The sequence below is a fragment of the Vipera berus genome, assembly GCF_964194415.1.
Source record: "Vipera berus genome assembly, chromosome: 1".
Lineage (NCBI taxonomy): Eukaryota > Metazoa > Chordata > Lepidosauria > Squamata > Viperidae > Vipera > Vipera berus.
The window spans coordinates 229,434,251-229,460,462 of NC_138202.1; the positions used below are offsets into that span (position 1 = coordinate 229,434,251).

A 26,212-nucleotide genomic window follows, 5' to 3' on the forward strand; every position below is an offset into this window, starting at 1 on the left:
TTTGAACCTTTTCACCCATTGTACCATTTTTAGGATATGGCAACATCCGAGTACCACCAGTCGCCTAGCAAGGTGTCAAAAACTTGATGACCAAAAAAAAAAAGGAAAAAAGTAATGAAGTACAGGTAGTCGACTTACAACAGTTCTCTTAGTGACTGTTCGAAGTTACAATGGGACTGAAAAAACTGCCCCCCAATCCACAGCCGAGGAAGACACCTGCTGGCCCGCCCGGCAGCGCTCTTCCTCCTGTCCGAGGTTTTCATTGTTGTGAGCATTTCTGTTGAGGATTGGCAGTGGGGGTGGGGGGGAGGTGTTTGGTTTTTATTCCCCCCGTCTGCTGGGTGGTTGCAGCTGGTTTTGGTCACTTCACATGACCCTGGGACACTGTGACCGTCATAAATATGAATCAGTTGCCAAGCATCTGAATGTAAATCACAAGACCCTGGAGATGCTGCAACATTCCAGCTGATCAGCGCTTCTTCTGGGCTCAGAAGTGCCAGGATCAGTGCCGAGCCCCAGCTGGATCCTGGCGCTGATCCTGGCTCTTCTGTTGAGCCGTGACAATCCTGCAGTCCAGCAATCTCTCACTCAGGCTTGTGCGGTGCTGCCACTGGTTCAGCTCATTCCCTTCCCCCGCTACCACTTTTCTAGGATGGTCGCATACCACCCGCCAGGTGCCAATGTACCACAGGTGGTATCCATACCACTGGTTGAAAAGCCCTGTCCTAGAGGAAAAGAGAACAGGTGTTTTGAGTTGCAGCAATCTGAAGAATTCTCCCCAGTTGGGTTGATGCATTTGTTACGGAGGGTTTTTTTGTAATGAAAACTGTACTTTTATCAGAGCTTTCAGTGCTCAATGCTAATTATTGTTTTAACAAAGATCCATGCCTAATGCATTTATTTTAGGTTATCCTCAGCTTTTTTAAATAGTTAGAACCCAAATACCAGAAAGTAAGGCAATAAAAGGGACACAGTGGGGGGGACTTCCGGTGGCGGCGGAGCGCCGGAGACAGCCTTTTCGGGCTGCCCGCGGCTCAGCTGTGTAGATTTCACCCGAAACAGCGCCGATCAGCTGTTCGGGTGAATTTGAAGCCCCCTCCTCGGGAGAAGAGGAGGGGGTGAGGCCCCAGGTAGGGGTCGAGTTCTCCGGGGCCGCCTGAGTTTAAAGCTTGGGCGGCTGAAGGATCGAACTCCCCCGTAGCCTGGGTTGCTCCCAGCTGGTCAGCGTCTCTGCTCCGGATTTCTTGGAGCAGAGCCAGGCGTTTACGACCACCCCTGCCAGAAGGAAAGACTCTGGAATAAAAGGAGCAGGCAGAGCGGTACAAGAGGAAAAGGTGAAGAGGATCTTTATTTTTACTCTCGAGCTTAATGGACTTTTTAAACTTAAAGTGAAAGTGCGTCACAAGTGAAAGTAAAAGATGGCGGCTAAACCTCCCTCAAAAACCCTTCGGAGTGCTGGAACTTCTCCGGTGCAACAGACATCGTTGCAAGCCTTGCTTCCTCCTGCTGCATTGACATCGAAGGATTTACAAGATGCCCTTGAAAAACATGCCCAGGTAATTTTAGAAACATTGGGTGATAAATTGGCAAAAATGGAGGAGAGAATACAGTAGAAGAGAGGATGGAAGAGAAATTTAGTGCGATGAGGGTAGACATTTTGTCTACAGTGGAAAGTGTGGCTGAATGTGTGCAAGGTTTGGAAGAAAAAGTGGAAGATTTGACTCAAAAAAATGCTGTACTAGAAGTAAAGGTATTGGAGAATGAAGACTTAAGAGACAAAATGGACAGAGAGTTAAGCCTTGTTCAGTTTCACCAGATGCAGTATGCTGTTAGAATCAGAGGCTTAAAAGAAAATATTAAAGAAGACTTAAAGCAGCTGATTTCTGAAGCCCTGGAAGCAGTATTGGGTCAGCCAGCATCTGAAATAAAGGGATGTATGGATAAAGTTTTTCGTGTTAACTCATGGATTGCCAGACAGAGGAAGCTACCTAAAGATGTGGTGGTTTATTTTACAAAGAGAGAAATCAGAGATGAAGTTATTCAAGCTGCCTACGATACTAAAGTAGTGGTTGCTGACCAAGAAGTTTTGGTCTTAAAGGAAATTCCTCCAAAGATTTTAAGGAGAAGAAAGGACTTTGCATTTCTTGTGCAGGAACTTAAGCAACGTGATATAAGGTTCAGATGGGAGATTCCAGTTGGGCTGGTGGCGATGTATGAAGGTAAAAGATACCGCCTGGTTACTGTGGCACAGGCGCGTGATTTCTACAATAATGTTTTAAAAGCAACCCCACTATCACTTTTGGAAGCGGCAAAGGGATTTGGTGAAGAAAAACCTCATGAGGCTGAAGATGGTCAGACAGAGGAGGATGGTGCTGGAAGGGATCAAATTACAACTTTGTTGGCTGATGCTGGAGAGCTAAGGGTGACACGTGCTGCTTTAAAAAGAGCAAAACAAACAAAAGAACAAGACCAGCAGAAGTTTATGGAACTTTCAAAGCGCACTTACAGCGAGGCAGTGGGAGGAGCGCGGCCTAAAGGAGACAGGGCCATTGGAGAGGTGCTCCAGAAGCTTCGGGGCGACAAGTATGGCGACTAAATTTTTAACTTGGACTGTTAATGGATTAAATTCGCCTCAGAAGAGGAAGAAAGTTTTTCAATATTTAAAACAATTTAAGACTGATGTTATATGTTTGCAAGAAACGCATATTAGGGCTATGGACCAAAAGCTTTTACTGAATTCAAGATTGGGTACGCAATTCGTTGCCTCAGCAATGAATAAGAAAAACGGAGTGGTTGTTTATGTTAAGATCAGAAAAATGGTTTTACAATGACTGATGAAAATCTGATAAAGCAAATCAGAAATCAGGGTCCAGCACATATTAAACGGATATATCTTGCATTGATAGAGATTGACTCAGAAACAGAACTTGTTAAGGATTGTATGATAAAATGGGCCCAAAATATTCAAGAAGTTATTACAATGGACACGTGGGAAAAGATTTGGGTGAGGAATGTAAAATTTACACAAGCTCAAAATCTAAGAGAGAACTTTTATAAAATGTTTTATAGGTGGCATTTAGATCCTAAAAAGCTTGCAAGTATGTATCCGAATTATCAACCAAAATGTTGGAGGTGTGGTGATGAAGATGCAACATATTTTCATGTATGGTGGACTTGTAAAAAGGTTAAGGCCTTTTGGATAAAAATTTGGTGGAATATGCAGAAGATTTTCAAGCAAAGGATAAAGTTTTGTCCGCAACTCTTTTTGTTGGGAATAATTACAGATGCTACGGTTGTGGACACTAAGCTGATGTTGAATTTAATCACGGCAGCAAGACTTTTAATAGGTCAGTATTGGAAGAAAGAGGAACTGCCGACTATAGAAGAATGGACTTTAAAGGTTTCCGACCTGGCAGAGATGGCAAAGATTTCGGCTTACTTGAAAGATCACTCGCAAGAACGTTATATTATGGAATGGAGAAAATGGGTTGAGTACATCCAGAACAAATATAGGGTTAAGAAGTTTCATGTAGCATTTGAATAAGTCTTCCTTCGCTTTTTCTTTCTTTATTTCCTTTTTTTTTCTTTTTTCTTTTCTATATATATTTAATATCATTAAGGTTTGTATTATCCTGTATAAGCTAGAGAGTGATGGATTTTAGAGTTTATGGTTGTTAGTATATGGTTGTTTATGATTGTTTTTTTTTCTATACCTTGTATTTAGCTCTGGGAAGTCGGGGGGGGAGGGGGGGAGGGGTAGGGAGGGAGGGAGAGGGGAGGGGGAGGGGGGACTGTTAAAGATAAACTGTATGTTAAAACTTTTCAATAAAAAAAAAAAGGGACGCAGTGGCTCAGTGGGTTAGGACGCTGAGCTTGTCGATCAGAAGGTCAGCAGTTTGGCGGGTCGAATCCCGAGTGCCGCATAACAGAGTGAGCGCCTGTTACTCGTCCCAGCTTCTGCCAACCTAGCAGTTTGAAAGCACGTAAAAATGCAAGTAGAAAAATAGGGACCACTCCGGTGGGAAGGTAACAGCGTTCCGTGCGCCTTTGGTGTCTAGTCATGCCAGCCACATGACCACGGAGACGTCCTCGGACAAGCGCTGGCTCTTCGGCTTTGAAACGGAGATGAGTACCAGCCCCTGGAGTTGGAAACGACTAGCACGCATATGCGGGGGAACCTTTACGTTTACCTTTAAGGCAATGAAAATTGTGTGAAAATGAAATAATGGTAAAATATTTGTGATAGTCAGTCAATGACAAAACATTAAATATTGATGCTATGTAGCTTTAAGAGGCATTTGTTTTACAGTGATGTGATTCTTTCTAGTTTAAATATGCTGAGGCTCAAGATTCTTATACAGTACTAATACTTTTTAAAAGCTTACTTTTACATTTTCCAAGCAATCCTAGATCTCCTTTTTAACTTTTAGATATCATTCTCACTTAAGCTAAATAAAACAAATTATATTTATTAACTTAAGTAGGAATAACGTGTGTGTGTGTGTGTGTGTGTGTGTGTGTGTGTGTGTCTTTGTGTAGTCACATCATGGTATAAATGACAAATCTGCAACTGATAGCACTAAGCCAAGGCCAGAGAAATATACTTTCCTTCACTTCTTCATTGATAGAGAATCAAGATAGATACACATGCAGAAAATGTATTTATTTATTCATTAATAATTACAATATTAAATTTATATGCTGCCCAGTGCTATCCACAATGAAATGAGGATTCTGATCAGTTGGCTTGGCCAATGACATACTTTGGAGAATCATAAAGGTAACATGGTTCTACATCACCACTCTCCATCTACTTTTCAAACCATATGTAAAGGAAAATGGACTACAAATTTGTAGAAGATATTATTCTATGATGTCTTATAGACAAGATGAAGTGAAATGCAACATCTTTAGTTGGCTTTAACCATTTTATTTTCAAAGCAAGAGGAGTTAGTCTTCTCTTCAGTACTTTTCTGCCGATAAAGTGCATCGCAGCATCTTAATCTTTACTTGAAGGAGAAATATCTTCAATTTTTGATATTTAGCATAGGATGCTGGAATTTCTTACAAAGAATTACAGCCAAGATGTCATACAGCACATTCCCTTTTGGGTTTTTTTCTTCCTCCATTTTTTTTCATTGTCTGAGGAACTTTTACTATGGGATTCCTAATGAAACACAGCGGAGTGGCTGAAAAAATAGGATAGGATAGGATAGGATAGGATAGGATAGGATAGGATAGGATAGGATAGGATAGGATGGGATGGTAAAAACCAAACAAATGTTCCACAATGCATTTACAAGTTAATCCTCATACTGAAAAGCCAGATGCTGTTTTCATTCCTGCATAATTTCAAGTATTATCTTGTTTCTCATGGATAGTTAAAAGCACAAAGTTAGCAGCTTAACAGTTTGACTCATGGCTGATATTGAGTGATCAGTGAATACTGATTCAATCCCTGTGAATTACTTGGGTTTGTCTTATTAGCACTCTAATTTTCTTATTGCTCATCTTTTGTGTGAGTGTTTGTGCCTTCAAGCCAATCTTGACTCCTGGCAACTGTCTGGACAAGCCCCTGTAATTTTCTTGACTTAGAGAGAGCGACTGACTGGCCCAAAATTACCCTGATGGCTTCATGCATAAGGTAGAATTAGAATGTAAGGTCTCCTGGTTTCTAGCCTAGCATCTTTAACCACTACACCAAACTGGCTTTCTGACTTGATACAAAGCACACAACTTCCCAAGGACAGCTATTGCTAGCATATAATGGAGCAAATAAAAAAAAAACCCTACCACATTTCAAAGCTTCTTGATTAAAGTGCTGTTTGATGATTATGCTGATCGTGTGCTAAAAAAAATGCAACTTTCTTAGATCCCTCATATATAATATTCTTTTTAAAGTTTCTTTGAAGCTTTAAAATACATTCTATGATCATTGCATTAATGCACTATAGAATATTCACTTATAAATGTTGTCAAATTTATGAATAAAACAGATTTCTTACATACATCTGAGTAGAACTCTACACACCAGAATATTATTCTGACACCACATTTTAAAAACGTAACTCAATAATTCTATTTCTGCTATCTTTTTTCTGACAAATTGTACAGTTGCTTGTGCTAATAGAAAATTTACACTTGAAGAACCTTCATAAAAGGTTGGAGCCTGCTATTATGATTCAAATTTAAACCTGTGAGACAGCAGATTCATTTCCCATCATTTTTAATGTATTTTCTATTCAAATAATTTCCTTTTTGGGTTCCATTTCAATATTGTAATCCGTCCCTTTATTTTTCAAAAAATGATTTGTATTTGCCACAATTAGCCTCCTTGATCGCCAATGGGAAGTTGGACGCGCCTGCAAAGCAGTGGTGTACCCCAAGCGAGGAAGTGACATAAGCTGTGAGGGGGCGAGTGTGTGTATTTCCATGGCTCATGTGCAGAATTCACACCGCGCCTTCCCATTGGTGATCAAGGAGGCTAATCGTGGTAAATACAAATCATTTTTTTTTTTGAAAAATAAAGGGACGGATTACAATATTGATGATGCATGTAAATGAAAAGGCAGTTTACAAAACCTTCCTCACCCACTGAGGGAAACCTGAGTCACCTCCCAGAGTAGGATGTCTCAGGATGCCCAACTTTCATTCCTGCCCTTCCGCAGAGGAAGAAAGCCTGTGGGGTAGTGCAGGCCTCCAGAGGCTGCTTCGGGGTGAGGGTGAAAGAGAGAAGCTGCTCGTTGAGGCCCTGGCCAGTCCCCACCCTCGCCTGCCTGCTGGATTCCCCAGTCCATGACAGGGATAGAAAGGAGACACCCTCTGCTTGCCTCAGTCACCGGCTCTCTTAACGTTCAGGCCACTTCACAGCAGCAGCACCAGCAGTAGGTAAGGTGAAGGGAAGCATGCGATCTGGCCTGCCCAAAAACCTACGGTGGGACGGAGTGGGCAGGGTCTTAAGTAGGGCTTATTTTTGGCGGTAGGGCTTATATTAGGCCCAACCCCAAAAATCAAGCTAGGTCTCATTTTCAAGTACAAGTCATCTGCAACATGTATTGCAAGGACTGTAATACTCACTATGTAGGACAGACAGGCAGAAGAGTAGAAGAGCATTAACATGAACACCTTATAGCAGTCCGAAGACCCAATGGAAACTCTTTAGTCTCACAATTGGACAGACTTGATCATAGTTTCCACTGGAAAACTGTGAGCATCCTAGACCAAGATAAATGCTAGAGAATTCTTAGAAGTGTGACATTCAGACAAAACAACCATCAATGGACACAGTGTGTAAACCTTGTTTACACACCATTCAAAGGAGACGATTAAGAAGCTAAGAAGGAAACAAAGACTAGAACATATCTTGTCCAGCAACCAACACCCAGAGAAGAAAGAATTAACATCAGACAAGCAATCATGTGGAAAACAATATCCTAATCAAGGAGCTACAAAGGAGAAAATTCACTTCCACCAACCCTAGCAGGGCAAGCTACTGCCTATAAGCACTCTCTCACGCACTGATGATGTTACCTGTTCAGGTAATGAAACATCTACAAGCAAGCAACTAAGCTCAGAGATCACCTAGGACTCCACAGTCTACTCATGGGTAGATGATAAAGCAACATCATTAGCTATCTAGTCCACAATTACAATTGCTTTAAATCAATATTCTGTTATAATATCCAAACTTTCTTCCTAAGATAATTGCCTCCATCCTACCTAGTAGTCAGTAGGGGCTGTTTTGAGTAGCTGACTAATTTTTTATTTGAGTCAGTGTCAGAAATCTAACAAACCAATTCCAGTCATAAGTAAAAAGGAATCATTTAGTTAAATAAGATTTCCTGGTAAATATATCCATTAAACGAAATGAGATATAAAATATTGAAAAATAATAGCTTTTTGTCTTTGGTATGAGAAAATGAAGATAAGATAAGAGATGAGCAGTGTGTGGTTGTCCAGGTAATATTGAAATATTTGGACGGCTATTACTTGCCAACTCTTTTACTCACTCATCCCTAAAAATGCACCTGATCAGCACTTTTGTTCCTCTTTTGCAAGCATAACTGATTCTCAGTAATGTTTTGTGCTGTAATTTGCAATGTTGTGTCATCTACTTGAATTTTGTAATCTCAGGATCTAGGATAAGGAGTGGTTTCAGTTAAAGAGTAATGTACATATCAACATTCCTGTCTGTTTTGTGTTGATCAGGCTACACCTAGAACAGGGGTCGGCAACCTGAAAAAGCAAAAGAGCCACTGGGAACCGGTTCCATCAGACATAAAAAAAGTGGGAGCCGCGTGCGTGCATCCACGCACGCGCATGCGCATAAAACAAAATGTTTTGCGCATGCGCAAAACATTGTTTTCTATGCATACGCGTATACACGTGTGCGGTTCCACTTTTTTATGTGGACGCACCTGCACGCCAGCGGCGACGGGTCTCCGTGGTGACGGGCGCTGGGTTGCAGCGCCGCCTTCAGCCCGGGCGTCGCTGGAGCCACCCCCGGGACCTCCAAACTGCCGCCCAAACACCCGTTTGGAGACCTGCTGGTGCCGGTTAAACCGGCACCAGCAGGTCTCCAAACCGCACCTCCGCTCAAACACCAGCAGGTTTTGACACGGGTGTTTGGGCGGAGCTGCGCGCGCACCTCTCCAAAGGTTTGGAGACCTACGCGTGCAGGTCTCCTGCACCCGCAGCTCTCCAAACCTTTGGAGAGGTGCGCGCACAGCTCCGCCCGAACAGCGGTTTGGAGACCTGCTGGCGCCGGTTTAGAAAGCTGAAACTGGCACCAGCAGGTCTCCAAACCGCAACGCCGCTCAAACACCAGCAGGTCTCGACACGGGTGTTCGGGCGGAGCTGCGCACGCAGCTCTCCAAAGGTTTGGAGAGCTGCGGGCGCCCGCAACTCTCCAAACCTTTGGAGAGCTGCGTGCGCAGCTCTGCCCGAACAACGGTTTGGAAACCTGCTAGCGCCCGTTTAGAAAGCTGAAACCGGCACCAGCAGGTCTCCAAACCGCACCTCCGCCCGAACATCAGCAGGTCTCCAAACAGGTGTTCGGGCGGAGGTGCGAGAGAGGTGCGCGCGCAGCTCTCCAAACCTTTGGAGAGGTGCGCGTGCAGCTCTGCCCGAACAGCGGTTTGGAGACCTGCTAGCGCCCATTTAGAAAGCTGAAACCGGCACCAGCAGGTCTCCAAACCGCACCTCCGCTCGGACACCAGCAGGTCTCGACATGGGTGTTCGGGCGGAGCTGCGCGCGCACCTCTCCAAAGGTTTGGAGAGCTGCGGGCGCCCGCAACTCTCCAAACCTTTGGAGAGCTGCGCGCGCAGGTCCCGCAGCTCTCCAAACCTTTGGAGAGGTGCGCGCGCAGCTCCGCCCGAACAGCAGTTTGGGGACCTGCTGGCGCCAGTTTAGAAAGCTGAAACCGGCACCAGCAGGTCTCCAAACCGCACCTCCGCCCGAACACCAGCAGGTCTCCAAACGGGTGTTCGGGCGGAGGTGCGAGAGAGGTGCGCGCGCAGCTCTCCAAACCTTTGGAGTGGTGCGCACGCACCTCTTGTTCGGAGTGGTGCGCACGCACCTCTGCCCGTTCGGAGAGGTGCGCGCGCACCGGGTGACTGGGAGCCGCAGGAGACGGCTCAAAGAGCCGCATGCGGCTCCGGAGCTGCGGGTTGCCGACCCGTGACCTAGAACATTAGAGTTCCACAAATTAAAAAAAGCGTTGCTTTCTGCTTTCTCTCCTGTGAACATGCTCCAGTCTCTTAACCACATGGTAGGGACCCTGGAAGGAAAAATATGCAAGATACAATTAGAAAGTGAGAAGTGAGAAGATTGCAAGGAGATATGACTGTTCTCTTCAAGTACCTGGGGGGCTATCGTATGAAACATAGGGCAGACTTGTTAAAAAAATAGGGTCAGATAAGAAGGATGCAAATTTTGGGTGAATATCAAGGTAAAAACCTATAATATAAACTGCTATTCTACAGTAAAACAGACTTATTCAGGAAATAGTAGATTTTTCTTGACAGAAATTTGTGTTTGTGATCCAGGATTTCTGTAATAGATATGAAGTTAAACTGGAAGATTTTCAGAGACCCTTTGAATCCTAGCATTCTATGATTCCATAATTTAAAATAATGCTATTTTTGCAGCAATTTCCTGCTTTCATAAAATGCTTCATTCATTTACTACTACCAACCACATAACAAAAATCATGGAATTGCATGACTTCATCAAGATACTTTGTCTTAACTGTTAATCTAAAGAGCCTTCTGATACTTCAAAATAAACAATTATAGTAATGTTAGTCTTAGTCTATATTATTCTTAATTAATAAGTATATTATCCTTGTCAGCTGGCTAGCTTACACTGCAATCGTGTACATGAACATCAGTTTGGGTGCCAAATTAATGATAATGAAGTCAGGTGCTTGCTAGAATTAGCTCTCAGTGATTTAAAAAAATACCCTTAATGTTTTGATGCAAGACTTCAGAAATTAACTCAGGTTGCTCTCCTGCATAAAGAAGAAAGTGATTATTTAATAATAGGCCAATTTAAAGTTGGTTGTGGTAGATATTTAAGCAGGTTTTAAAAACTTATTTCAGTTCCACTTTTCATTAATTAGATACTTTTATGTTTGCACTTCTAAAATGTGTGAGGCATAAAAACGCTTGGTAGTTTTATTTATGCATGTTTTAACTGCTTTAAACTTCAGGTTATTTGATTTGTTAACAGAACCAAACTTTGGACTAAAGAATTTGGTTCCTGACAGGCATTTTACATATCTAATGAGGGTACCATATTAAGATAGTATAATGCAATTTAGATAAAACATAAAAGTTTCCCTTAGCTGGCATTTCAATGAAATAACAAACAGAGTGAGAAGGTTGCATCCTGGCCTCTACATCATTTAACTTTTGCCTTGATGAACTGAAGATCACACTAAGTCAGGTTGAGGGACTTTGTCCATTATTAGCTAAAAGGAAAATTTATGCATTAATATTTATGAATGATGCCGTTCTTTAATCTATTAAATTGGACCTGAAATATTGTATTGTCAGGAAAACCTATTGCAGATTAATTATGATAAAAATAAGATTTTGGTTTTTGGGAAAAAAGTGAAAAGGTCTGTTTGGAAAATTCAAGATCGTATAATCAGACAACTTGAGAATTTTAGTTATTTGGCATTTTATTTAACCATGCTCTAACTTGGCAACATCATTGTAAGGCAAAATGTTTGAAAGCAAAATCTACTATGATGGCCTCGCTTCAGTATTTTTACTCAAAAGAAAGAAAATGTTCCTGCAGCAATAATAGTTTTTAATGCCAGAATTACATCTCAAATTTGATATGGAGTTCCCATTTGGATCACATTTACGCTTGCAGGTGAATTTTTAAAGATGTTTTTGAAGTGCCCCAAGCAGTAGTCCAAATTCAGTTAATCTCTTGGAAACTGGGCAGTGCCCTTTGATAACAAAAGTTTGGTTAAGTGCTATTAAGTTTTGGTTACAAATAATATGTTTCTAAGAACAAGGAAGGACTGCTTCAGGAAATCCCACATGAATCCTTTATAGGTATGTGGCTTAAACAGGTGACTGAAACGATTAGTCAAATTGGCATTGTTCCTAATTATTTATTCTATAGGGGTATGTCATTCACAATTCATGGTATCAGACAAATACTATGGGATAATTCAGTACAAGAATTAATGGACAAAGCCAAAGTATTGTGTTCACCTGCAACATCTGCAATTAATCATAGATATATTTTTCAACTCTGTATATATGTGAATAGCTTATGTTTAAGTAAATGCAGAACCACATTAAATTTCAAAACCACATTAAATGTGTCACCGTCAAATATGCTATGTAATAGATATCAAAAATTTCCACTTCTCAGTTTTTGTCTTATAATGGTACTGATCCTGAAACAGTGGGTCATATTTTATTGTATGGTGGATTTTATAAGATTCCTCAGTAGAAAGTTATCTGCAGGATCCAATCTGGTTGATCACTGGGACCAGAGATTTTGTCTCTCTGGTCCCAGTGATCAACCAGATTGGATCCTGCAGATAACTTTCTACCGAGGAATCTTATAAAATCCACCAGCTTTTGGACTTCTGCTGTGGCCCCATCCTGAGGGAAGTTCTCTAGCAGAATGTGTGGTGTTCTCTGTGTGGTATTTGCAATGCCTGTTGTATGTGGCTTTTTAGATGTTGATTGGGTGTGTTGATGGTTGGCTTAGTCCAAAAGCATGAATCCGAAAGCTCGGAAGACTAAAACTCTGGTCCCAGTGACCGACCCAGATTGGATCCTGCAACATTATCCTGAGACATGTATATTCACCTTCATTTGTGAAGGTTATCTGGCTTATTTTAAAATCTAAACTATGAGAGATACCTCTAAGTATGGAAAAAATGTACTTGCAGATGAAAATCCTAAGATTACAATGGCAACAGACAGATTTTAACCATGAAACAAAGCTTTTAGTAACAAATCAATGAGCTCGGGTTTAAATCCCTTTATATAATATCTGATGAATTTAATTTTTTTGTAGTTTATTGCTTATTTTTGTGTGAAGCACCTAGGAAATATTTACAGGCATATATGTAAGGCCTCATACTAATAAATAAATAGTATCATCCTATGTGCATTATAAATAGTAACACCCTGTGTGCAGTATCAGAATGGTGTGTTACAAGAAATTGTAATATTTTAATATTAGTTATGGTTAACATGTAAAATGGTACAACTTTCTCTTTCTTTCCTTTAGGTTATTGCTATAGTTATGGATATATTTACAGATGTAGATATTTTCAAAGAAATTGTAGAAGCATCCACCAGAGGAATTTCAGTCTATCTGCTACTAGATGAATCAAACTTCAGCCATTTTCTTAAGATGACAGAGAAACAAGGTTGCCAAGTTCAAAGGCTCAGGGTAAGTCTAGAAATGTAATGTTTAATATATTGGGAATTCAAACAAACGAATGAAAAGTTTTATGCTCTGTTGCTTTATAATGTACAGATTATTAGAAGGTTAAAAGAGGCATATTTCATGTTTATGCCGTAATTACAAACTCTAGCTCAAAACACTTGTGAAGTAGTTTCTTTTGTTTTTGTTTTCTAAACCATTAACTACTTTCTTCTCCCATCTTTTCTTTCCTCCACTCCTGGTCCAGCTTTCTCACTTTTTTTTCAGCTGAATGTGTACTGTTTGGTAGGCTGCATGAGCTTATTTTGATCTTTAAAAGATGCTTTAGGGCATGTGGGAGGACATGCGTAGCACCTTTCTGCAGTATCATAAAGCATGGCATTGTTCCATGATAACACAAACTTGTTACTTAAAGGCAATGTGGACAGGTGTAATGTTTCGTTCCTCCACGCTCTGATGCAAGATTGAATCTGAAATGCTGGACAAGCTTAAAATTTTGGGTGAAAGTTTGCTTACTGAAAAAAAGCAAACCTTTCCTTGCCCTCAAGATACTACAAATTATGGTCTGCTGTGAACTAGAAAACAATGAAAAAACAAAGCCATGTAACAAAGAGAAAAGTGGGGGGAAAGAAATAATGGGAACAAAGCTTGTTAACAACTACCACGGGACTAAGATTTTTTGCGGGGGAGTGCTTCAATATGATTTTTCTTTCTAAAAAAAAAGTTCTAAAACAGTTCATTTTCAAAATGTTTTCCAATTAAGCTGATGAATCTGACAATCCAAATATTTTGGCAAGTACTGACATGCTAGCTTTAACTGTGCACTAGTTGCTTAATAATGAATGGGTCATACATACATGAGATGTTTTATTATTGATTATAGATTATAATGGTGAGATGATTACTACTGGAAATTCTTTTACATTACTGTACTATTATTAATTTCTAGTATTTTTTCCCAGTGACAAGGTTACAGTCTGATCCTATGCACCACTAGGAAGGAAGAGCAGTACTGTGTACACTACTGCTGCTACTATTACTTTTAGTAATAATAAAAATAATCACATTTCTAAAGTACATTTTATTGATGTCAATGAGGTTGCGTAGGGTACCAATGTTAATATTTTGCATTTTCGGTTACAGCTCATTATTTTATGCCAACCTAAAGTTGATCACACATATTCTGTGTTATGTAATTATATTATTTAATAGCAGTATCTGCAAAACATTCCAAAAGGAAATATTCCAGTTCATGTTACATATCAAATGTGCAGTGGTCTCAGTTGTTGTTCTCCAAAGTATAGTAAGAAGATGATTAAAAATGATACACAGAAGATAATTTATATTCTATTTGGAGTGTTCCTTCAGTGGATAGGTAGTCTCACATGTGGTGAGTGATGGCTGAGCAAACCTATCAGATTATGGAACTTTTTAAAAAGTCCATCATATACAGAAATGTAAATTCTTCTACTATGAGCTCTTCCATCGTTTATACTCTATTGCAAGTCAGTTTTGTTGCTTTGCTATTCAGAGTTAGAGTTTTCACTGGCTAATGGAAGGCTTTAATGAAATGCCCAGAAAGTTTTAGGGAATCAACTTCCTGAGGAAGTGTAAGTTCATTTTTTTTCTAAACTGTCATTTGGAAGGATCAAATATACATTTCTCCCACAAAACATACAATTAGTTTTGTTGTTTGGCTTTTGTTGCCTTTGTTGTGATTGTTCATTTTTATGTTATTATGGTTATTTTTATTCAAGGTATCACAAAGGAGCTTGAGAACTATTAAAATAAATTCTAACAAATACCACTTTATATACATAAATATATAAATTATAACAAATACCAAAAATGCACTAAAAAGGACCAACAATGTCTGAAAATCTTCACAAAATAGCTATAGCTGGAATATATATGCTAGCTTCATATGTGTGAATTGTCCGATAGTCAAAGGATTATACCACACTGTCTTAGTGAGTCGGAATGAGTATATTAAATTGGTAGAGAAGTAGAAAGAGTGATAAAATGTCCTCTCTCTGGGCTACCGTTGTTATTGTTTTATTATCATATATGGGGAAGAAGTGGCAGAAACCAATATTTTTATGGAATGGTAAACAAAAATATCCACTGGTGTTGCCATTCTACAGCCATTGGATTCTAGGATATCCACAGGATAAACTACTACGTGGTGGCCGTTGAATCTGTGATGCAAGGTCTTAATGGAAGCTGCGATTGAGATCATTGGGCACATTTGATTTCTGAGTTTCCAGAATGCAGTCCAAGTTTTGATGGGAGAGAGTTACCTTGGAGTTCTCTGTGGCTATTTGGGAGTTATTAAATCAGTCTACCCCAGGTACTTGATGAACCCAGATCAGTTTCAGAGAGAGAACTTGAAGTTAGTCCTGAAGCTTTACTTCATGGCTTGAGTGATTCATGCTGGGATGGAGCAGGTGATGGCAACTTTGGATTGAATGCTCCTGTACAGATACTGTGTTTGTATAGATTGTGTAGGGCAGGCATGTCAAACTCGTGACGTTGCGCGACATATCGTGACTTTTTCCCCATTTCCAGCAATGGGGTGGGCGCAGTTTCAGTATGATGCATCCGGCCCGCGGGCCAGCAGTTTGACATGCCTGGTGTAGGGCTTTGTGGTTTTCGAAGGAAGTCCTAGAGATAAAACAGCACAAGAGATGCTCAAAGTGTTCCTGGAGGAAAACAATGAATAAATTCAACCAAGCACACATAGGAGCCTTTATTAAGGAGTATTTTGTGACAATAAAAGCACCAGCATGTATTTATATTTCCATTCTTATTGCACCTGCAGATCATTGACTAGTAGCCTTCTTTAAGGCGACTTGATCCCTCCTAGGTAAGGAGGAGCCAGGGCAACCTTTGCAAGGCCACTATGAGAATTTGAACTGTTGGATAAAGTCACTCAGAATTGGCTCTGGCTGTTCAGAACCCATGGAATTGCCTGAGATACGATCTTGCTTGGTTAGCTGGGAAGAACTTGAGCCTGTCAGTTCTTGGGACAGGGAACTTGCGGCTTGGAGTTCTGCCCCCTGTGTTCCAGATTTTTATTTCTCTAGATTGACTAGGTCCTCCCAGAAGATGACATGTAGGTAGATGCCTGTGATGGTGAATGCTTCTTTGAGTGAGGGGACGTTCCACCTGCTTTGAAGAATGTCCATAATATTTGCTCTTTCAGGAATTTTTGTCGCCTTTGTGGCCAATTTCAGTTGGTATTAAAACGGTATAAGTGAGATTGAGCTAACAGTTCCTCAGTTATGGGGTACTACAAGGCTCGATGCTCTAGCAATCTGTTTCACATCTACATGAAACCACTATAGGAGGTTATCTGTCACTTTGGGGTCAAGTATCAACATGAAACCCAATTAGGCATCTTGGGCTACCCAAGTGGTGCTATCTAAGTCTTGTCCCCATGCCTGGAGGCTCTGCAGGTCAGGGTCCTGGAGGAGTCTGAAAGAAGCAGATTATTTAGATTCTTTTCAGTCAGGTTTCAAGATGGACGCACTGAGATGGCGTTGATGGTACTTTTTGATGACCTATGATGGCCTTGGAATGCGGATTATTTATATCTTTATATCCATCTTAACTGAATAAGCCTCATTCCTCGCAGATGGAAAATTAAATAAAAGTTAGGGTTAGAAGGAATCATAGTTGATCTATGTTACCAGTGTTACTGGGTAACACCGTGGCTGCTAGATTTCTCACATCTATCTGAAAGATTATATATGGAAACCATTTTCTGCATGCACACACTGCTGGTTAAGCATTAAAATAATTTGTAATAAGAACTTAAAATAATCTGTATTCCTAAACTCGCTCACTAGGCAATACACTTTTACTGAACTCATTTAAAGATGTCTTAGGAAAAGAAAATACATGTCTACTGTAAGTGTGTGGTGTGTAATGTACTCGTAAAATACAATTTTATGTATACCTGCTTAGTATTAAGCCTCTGGGGAGTTACTTCTAAGTAAATACACTTTGCATTGAGATGCAACTTCAGTAATACAACATTCTAGTTTTTTATGTTATGTTTTGCCTTCTTTTGCAGAACATGAGAGTACGTACTGTAAAAGGGCAAGATTATTTCTCCAAGTCAGGGGCAAAATTTCATGGAAAAATGGAGCAAAAGTTTCTTCTTGTTGACTGTAAGAAAGTTATGTATGGTACCTATAGGTAAGAATCTATACACTTATCTGTTTTCAGTATAAATGAAAATACTATATTTCTTTCTGTTATTCTGCTTGAGGACAATACCACTTCTGTCAGTTAAAAGCTACCCAAGCTATAGTGTAACATGTTGAGGATAAGGACAGGATTTATTTGGGATGTAAGTTTCAGGACTTTAAAGACTGTAATGAGTGAACCCTTGGCTTTTCTCGGGGGAGGGAAGGGAAGTCAGATTGTGAGTTCCTTGGTGCTCTCTGAGCTGGGTTGTTTTCTTGCAGAAGTTTCATTACCCAACAAGTACCCTCAGAGCTAGAAGGGAATGGATGTTACTCTCTGTTTATATACAGATGGCTTGCCCTCTCAGTGTTGGTGAGGAAGTTACCTAGTTGGGTAATGAAATGCAAGAAAACAGCCAAGCTCAGAGAGTACCAAGGACTCACAGTTCAACCCTGAGCTACCAATATCCTCTTCTGTTGGAGGTCAGATTGATGAAATTAGCAGTGCAGTGTCACAACACAAACCCTACCCTTTTTACCCTCTCACCCCAATCTGGTAGTATCATCCATATGCCTATACCAGGGGTAGGCAACCTTGGCTACCACTGGCCTATACCCACCCTGTCCTTAAGAAGTAGGGTAGTTGGGGCTGTGTGTGGTGAGACCGAAGAATTAAAATCAAATTCTGACATGTTTTTCCACACGTATTTCAATTTTTTACACAGCTGTGACGTTTACTGTGTATTTTAAGGCAAGTATTCTTTTTGCCTAATATAATATTTCTGTTTAATAGGTTCACAGATGGTAAGTGATAACAATGCCTGTGAATCTAATAAGCAAGCATTGTTTAGAAAGTTCAGAATGGCTGTCCTGGGATATTCCACTTTCCAATGGCAGAACTGATCAAGTGCATTATCTATTTTTCTTTAATGGTGGCTCAGCATTTGATGTCCGCAGCTGATTTGTTTAATCCTGTACTTGTCGTCTGGAACTATTTGGAAGAAGGAAGTTCATATACATAAGGAGCAAACTATAAATGAATAATATATATGGTACCTTTGAGTTGGCCTCAGGCAACTGCTTGAACATGTCCCTGCAGTTATTTTAGCAACATTTTTGGAGGCAGTTTGCCGTTATCTTATTCCTAGGGCTGAGAGAAAGGACTGGCCCAAAGTCATCCTACTGGTGTGGGAGTGTGTGTTTTCACTATAGTCCGGTCTTTAGAGTGATTCCCAGAAGATTGTACAGATTAATCAAAAGGAAACTGTCCCTTCCCCCTCAGGATCCTAGTCTAATGAGAAAAAGGAATAAAAAGATAAAAGAAAAACAGTAAAAAACAAACCTTCCTGTTATTTAATTCCATTGTTTCATGTCCCACATTCTGAAACTGAACAGGTTTTAACTTTCTATGTAATGTTGTTCCAGGTATTTCAAGGCTGCTTTTATATCCCTTCCATTGCCTTAGCTCAAGGCCAAAGACACGTTTATTCCATCTATAATGCAGCTCAAAGAAATTTATTATTTCTGTAATACCATACAAGGATCCTTTGATAATACTTTGTAGAAATGGGAATAATTAAAACATGCTCTTAATGTATTTTCATATGTTGTTAACCACTCTGGGTAGAGATGGGGAGCCATGTATTTTTTTCAGATCTGTCATTCTTAATTTGCTGTTGTTTTTGAAACATTTCTATATGGCAGAGGCACAATAGCATCTGGGGGATTTATAAGTCACTATAGCTGTCACAGACATGTGATCAAAATCTTATCCTTCCTGTATTATGTTACACAATGTACAAACTGGTGGAACTTCAGTTTCTGTGTCACGACTCTCATCTTGACTTTTATGACCTCCCCATGCTGTTGCAGAGAAGAGAAAGTGAACAAGATTTAAGTTTTTTCCATATAGTATTAAGGCTAGGCAAGTTTCAAAAACTGATGTGCAAATAGTGCTTCAGATTTCAGGCTATCAGCCTAAGGTTAAAATAGCTAAAATGTCTTTTTTCAGGCTTTATTTAAGGAGCGAACGTCTAATGCAGGAGCTCCCTTTTTTAGGCTTGTGTATAATTTGACATTTAATAAAGAGATGCTGTTGTTAGGCTTCCGTGCAAGTCATACTGAGTGCATATGTTGTATATAGTATGTTTAAATGTGTGTTATGTATGTATACACTTTGACAGCAAGCAACTAAATTTCATTTTTAATGTGTGCCATTGTGCCCATAGTAAAAAATGGCAATAAAGGTTATCTATCTATATTGCCTAATTAATGCATCAGAGCTGGATTGTGAAAAAATGATAATTTTTGGTTTGCAGTGCTAACTATATTAATTAGTTAGGCTAAAGCAATTATTTTTAGAATTCTGTCTCACAACTAAATTATAGAAGTAATGTTGGAGCAATTTAGACCCTTGTTAAATAATGCAGGCAAATTAATTGCAGCAAGGGTCCGTTTGGCTAGATGTACCCTAACAAAATGCCAATGGTTTAAAAATAATAGTTTCCTTTTGGGAAACATAATTAAAGTTTGGGTGATAATTATAATTATCTATTCCATGTATTCCTGATACATATTTTAGAGCAGGGCTTTTCAACCTGTGGTGCAGGTACCACCTGCGGTACTTTGGCACGTGGCAGGCGGTACACTTCCTAGAGAAGTGTAGCAAGGGAGGGGAATGAGCCAAAGCGACCCAAGTCTGAGGGAGAGGCAGCTGCAGCTGTAGGGCTCTCTGGGCTCGCAGAAGCCCCAGGAGCGGGCAGGGCTCCAGCTGATTGGCCCTGCGGGAAGCAGCTCAGAGCTGGAGGTGAACTGAAAAAAGCAGGTGGGAGAGGAGAGGCTATAAAAGGAGGTGGTTTGGGCAGGAAAGGAAAGGGGGGGGGGAAAAGACAACAGGGAAAGGTTTAATCCCTTTAAACAAATGTAATTAATTTTACCCCCTTATCTTGAGTCTGTCTGTGGCTTTTAGAAAGTCTTCTTTGAAGGTAAACAGGCTTAATTTAAAGGGAAAGCTTTTCAATTGCCAGAACCTTTCAGTCTCTGATTGCAACATTGTGACAAGCCTGAGACAGCTTAAAGGAAGAAAAAAAAACCCTGGAGTTTATGTGTTTTCTTTATTTTGTGAGCCTTTCTTGCTTTGCACTTCATTCCTGTGTCTTTAAGGGTACAGGGAAGGGATTGGTGTGTGTGTGTGTGTGTGTGTGTGTGTGTGTGTGTGTGTGTGTGTGTGTGCATTTTTACTACACTGGAAAGAGCTCAGAAGTCAGAGAGGAAGAAGGGCCGACCAGCTAGCTCAGGAGTCTACAAATTTAGCAACTTTAAACCTGTGGACTTCAACTCCCACAATTCTTCAACCAGCCACAAGTCTTCAAAGTGCCAAGTTTGAAGACCCCTGAGCTAGCTGGTAGTGGTGCATATTAATAAGCTTGGATAAATTTATCATACATTTGTCAATGCAAAGGGAAAGTGATTCAGCAAAGGAACAGCCAACGAAGAAATTAAAACTGGTACTTTTTTCCCTTTTTTTCTAGTTTGTAATAGTTTATTAGATTATAGAATAAAATACAAAAATACAAAAGCAAATGCTAGGACACAGTGGGGAGGAAAAAGGGGGGAAAGGAAGAGACTTCCTCTGTTGCAGTAGACGGAAGCATTAACATTGAACCTCAACTTTTTACTTTTCCATAATTTTATAAACTAGCCATTTCTATAACAACAAATGAATCTAATCAGTAAAACTCAAAATCCCCCCCCCCTTTTTTTTTAGTCATCAAGTTTTTGACATCTCGCTAAGCACTGGTGGTACTCAAATATTGTCATGTCCTAAAAATGGTACAATCTGTGAAAAGGTTGAAAAGCCCTGCTTTAGAGTACTTGAAATACATTATCTCTGAATGATCATTATATCCATTGTACATTCCATATTTTTATCAACATGATTTTTTTCATGTTAACATCTGAACTATATTTTAGCCTCTCGTTCTATCAGGAATATCTTTTTTCCAAGGAGACTTTCAGATTGCTGTTTTTGGTTCTTTCATAACTTTCCTTTGGAGATTTTGACTTCTGAATGTAGTAGTAGTTACAAAACAAAAACGTGTCACAAATATATCACAAAAGTTTTTATCTATTCCTGATTTAAATGATTAATTATCTTTTTTTTTTAACTTTCAGCTTTATGTGGTCATTTGAAAAAGCCAATCTCAGTATGGTCCAGATAATCACAGGACAGCTTGTTGAATCCTTTGATGAAGAATTTAGGACACTGTATGCCCGTTCTTCTGTTCCCAGTTCATTTGCTCCAGAATTAGTTAGAATGAATAGCTGCCGAGCCCTCTGGGAAAATGAAGCCTACCAGCACTCACGTTCTTCTTTAGCTTCCATTTCTAGTCAGCGTAACCTTTCCGGGTGGCAAGACAAAGTTCATAATTTTGATCCCACCGTTCTGAAGACACGAGGTACTGCTAGATATGGAATAAATGAAAATGACCACTTCAATCCTAGAAATCATCCACTTCACAAACCCCAATTTGCACCAGGTTTCCATATGCAGAATAGAATACAACAATATCAGCCCAATGAAGTAAACGAGCATTGGAAAAGGCACAGTTATGCAGGGGAGAAGCCAGAAAGGACTCCTTATTTGATGCTCAATAGAACAACTAATCGAGCAAATAATCCATCAAACCTTTGGAGATTACCATCTGATAGTCTCAGTATTGTATCTTCATTGCACGGAAGCCATACCAATCACAAGGTGCCACAACAGAGCTTAGCTGACCGATTTCCACAGCCAAAGCTCAATATTGCAGACAGGAACTCAATTGTACGGAGATCTTTCAATGGCACTGACAGTCATATCCGTTTTCTCCAGCAGAGAATGCCGACCCTTGAGCGCACCACAAAATCTTTTCTACGTAACTGGCGCATTGAATCATATTTAAATGATCAGTCAGATTTCCCTGTGGATTCAAACGGTTCAGGGGTAGGAGATAGGCCTGAGAGTTACGATGCAGCAGATAACATCAAGGCCCATGCCCTTTATGCCCATTCTCGGCTTCGCTCCTCATTTGTTTTCAAGCCCACGCTGCCAGAACAGAAAGAAGTAAACAGCTGTGCAAGTTCTTCCAATTCAACGATCATTGGTTCAGAGGGCAGCGAAACACCTAAAGCAACCCCCAATCATATCCTTAAAGAGAGAGATGAAACTGATGACACTAAAGCCGAACCAAGCCCTAACATCCCACTGGAGCCTGATGTAGTAAAAAATCATAACTTGCAGATTTCAGAAGATATAAAACCAAGTGCAGCACTACCTGTTGCTAAGGAGAAACCTCCTTATCTGTATTCATCTCTAAACAGAAGCAAGCCAGGAGAATTTCGAAAGAATCATGAAAATGAAAATATATTGAAAAGGCGAAGTTTTCCTATCTTTGATCATTCAAATTCTATTATGGGTCAGGGACACAGCAAAGAGGCATCCAGTTATGTCTACAGTACATTAAATAGGAATAGATTTAAGCATCCAAAGCCACCTCTAGAGGACATCTGTAAAAACTCGAAAAGCTTACACAGTGTGGAAAATCATGTGTCAGATAAGGATAAAAACCATGAAGTCGAACCAAAAGGCTCACCCACTGCCAAGGCTGTTTATGTAGCTGCCTTAGTTGAATCTAGCAAAGAAGAACCTAATAAAGATGCCTCGTCAAAGAAAGAAAATAAGAATTCCCCAAATTTCCTGAAAAAGGGATCACAGAAACTAAGATCTTTGTTGAATCTTACACCAGAAAAGAAGGAAAATTTGTCCAAAAACAAAACTCCTGCTTTTTATAGAATGTGTAGCAGTTCTGACACTTTGACATCAGAATGTGACGAAAATCAAAAGCCCAAAACCTCTGAAACAAAGACGGATTGTTCTCCAAGAAGGAAAAGAACCTCCTCATCAAATTCACAAGGAAGCCTACATAAGAGTAAAGAAGACATTGCCATCAGGCCTAAATCTCCCAAGCCTCCCAAATCTCCCAGGTCCCCAAAGTCTCCCAAACCTCCAAAAGCGCCATCCGATGAAAATGCTAAAAGAGGTCCTACTGTGAAACCCTTGGAAAGCATCCTGTTAGAAGTGCCTCCTGGCGACCCGTCTGCCCCCAGATTTAACACAGAACAAATTCAGTACCAAGATGTCAGAGAGTTGCATGCGAATGCAAATCGTGAGCGAGGAGCTGCGCCTGCTCCTCCAGCAATCCCTCCGCAAAGGATGGGGGGCCCAAGCTCTCGCCTGCCCAGCACAAAGCCTCACGAGGAGCTAATAAGGCCTCGCTTCAGTGAAAGGCGGGTTTACAGTCGCTTTGAACCATTCTGCAAAATGGAAAACTCAGCTCACCCAATGAGCAACGCAACCAAAGCCGGCGGTCATTTGCCAGAAGGAAATAGCAAGACCACCCATAATAGTTATGGAAGGAGCAATCAGGTGGTTAGTTACAGTCCTGGTTTATACCACCCATTGCATCCAAACGAAAACAAGTTTCGAGGAATTATGCAAAAGTTTGGGAATTTTTTGTATAAAAACAAGTGAAGCCTGGGTAGGGGGTCTTTTAAAAACCCTTCAGTGTTGTAAATATCTAACAAATTAGGCTGATGGGCAGCTTTCATAAAGCTTAATGGTAATGTTATTGCAGAGCACTGCCATATATGTATATAATAATCATTCCAAAACATTGGCTGGATGGAAGTTTTGGAATTGGGTTTTTATGTATTTGTACATTAAATTTGAGATTTGCTCAAATTCATTTCGATGCTGCATATTTTAAATATAAAAAAATGGCATAACAAGCCAAAGAAAATATTTGAACTCCAGTCACAACAAGACCACCTATTTCACAATATCTCTCCCTTTTTTATAATAAATCATTTGTTACTTATCACACAGTCTATTTGATTTTCAGTTTTTTCTTCTCTAAAGGAAATTTGTAACATTGTACATAATATATTATTTTTTGTATTGGAAGTGCAGAATTATTCTCTGCTTAGCTCTAATTTTCAATAGCAACCACATGTACATCATATGCAAACCCACCAATTATGGATTAGTTTTATCTTACGATTCAAGCCACCATGACGTCTTCCATAAATCATTAAAAATATGCCTTAATATTTTATGTAAATACTGACGGGTGCTCAGGAAATTGTCATGGGCTTGCCATTTTATCTCTTCTTTCATGTATATTCCCTATTTCCTGATGTTCTCTAGCCATAGTTGCCACATTGGGAACTAAACTTCTAATGCCTCAAAACATGGCTTTCAAGTTTCAAACAAGTTAAGCACAATTGGTCGTTTTACAAATCACCACTAAACTAGTGTTAGGAAAATAGGAAGTTAAGAAAGAAATCCACATGCAAAAATGAAGTAACTTTCAACTCATCTCCAAACAAGATTCTTAGGCTTAGACAATTGTTTTATTAAATCTAGATATGGTGCAACATATTTAATTATTCTCGTTGCCTTTTCCCTATTTGTGTATTTTATGTAATGAAAGGCAGAGTTGTTTTATCTTCTACAACCCCACAGTCATAAGACACGTATGCCACTTGTAATGGATGACCCAAGATCTCTGTCTTAATGAACTAGAGATGCTATTGCTGCTATCAGCTTCTTAAAAAGTCCTGATTTTAGAAGGTCTCACAAGCATAGAATTTTTTCTGCTTCTATAATTACACCATTTTATGATCACGGGTTTGCAAAAATAAGGTGTTTTAGAAAATGAGTCTTTTAATTTAAAGTGTGTGACTATAGAGTCCTCTAAGGATAGAAGATAAGCCAGAATGCTGGAGGCTTTGGCAACATAAGTGAGCAAGGGTTGGTTTTTACTGTAATAATCTCAACTCACCTGAGGTTCCTGTGTCCATGAATATGAGTGTAAAGTTCAGTGGTATTCAAATGTGAGTAAATCTTACACATTTAAATGTTTGAGGATGGGTGAGTTGTAGCAGAGATTGTAATCACAAAGTCCACTGATGACATGTTGCATTTTTGCGCTGAGGCATTAAATACAAGGTCTTCAATACCTCAGAGCTTAAACACTAACAATTTACATATTGATTAACAACTTACATGTCTACATTAAAATATTTTGTAATTAAATATTTTATTTTATCCAGTGTTATGTCAATATTGATACAGTTTCTCTGAAGTTTAAAAACACATGGAAGAAAAATCGCCATATAAGTTTCTGATAAAAAGCCAGAGTTCTTTTAATAAATGGTATACTGCTAGCCATTCCCTTGTTGATCTTCTGGGCCAGTGTCTCATGGGATTGGATTATATTCAAAATTCCCCTAATATATTTTACATTAATTTAAAAGGTTATTTTCCTTTTTTCATTTTACAATGATTCAAATGCCAAAAGAGACTTTTCTGTTTCTAAAACAAGAACCAAACCAGATTGAATTACCTTGTTTGGGATACCATTAGAGCATATCATTTTAGTGGACATGAGTTGGAAAGCTGTTAAAGAAAATGCAAAAAGCAGAAGTCAAATTACAGCTGTTTTGTGATGAGAAGGAAGAAGATGCAAAGGTGCAACCATTTTTATCCTAGATCACAGGTGTCAAACTTGCCACGTGACGTGTCACGACATATTGTGACTTTTTTTTTTTTTTGCATTGCCGGAGCTGGCGTGGGTGCAGCTTCTGCATGATGCAACCAGCTGGCAGTTTGACACCCCTGGCCTAGATCTTTCAGAGGTGTCAAACTGATGATGCAGACCATAATACCTTATGGACCCTTTGCAAGGGCTAGGAGTTGGAGGACATGGTGTTATGCTGATTTTGGGCCCCATACTCCTGGCAAGTGAAATTATGACTTCCAGAGAACTTTTGGCTCTTAATTATAGACAGTGTCGCCATAGTGAGTAATTTTAGTTCACTGTTTTGAATATTTGGAAATTAACGTTTGGATTTTATTATTTTAAGTAATTACTTAATTTCAAGCAATACTGATTTTTATATTGTATGTTTACACTAAGCTCTGCAAGTACCTGGAGTCCATTAGATTTCTGGAAGGCTCTAGACATATTAATAGATCATAATAAATAGA

The 26,212-nt window shown here is 39.7% G+C and overlaps 1 protein-coding gene across 1 annotated transcript in view; it reads left to right on the forward strand.

Annotated features, from left to right (window-relative positions):
- The window catches only part of FAM83B (family with sequence similarity 83 member B), a 39,199-nt gene extending 15,305 nt beyond the window's left edge, over positions 1–23,894 (forward strand). The window contains exons 2-4 of the mRNA XM_081314335.1: positions 12,770–12,934; positions 17,007–17,131; positions 21,295–23,894. Of these exons, the coding sequence (XP_081170461.1) occupies positions 12,770–12,934; positions 17,007–17,131; positions 21,295–23,692 (2,688 nt within the window). The 3' untranslated portion in view covers positions 23,693–23,894. The remainder of the gene's footprint in view (positions 1–12,769; positions 12,935–17,006; positions 17,132–21,294) is intronic.
- The last annotated feature ends 2,318 nt before the right edge of the window (positions 23,895–26,212 follow it).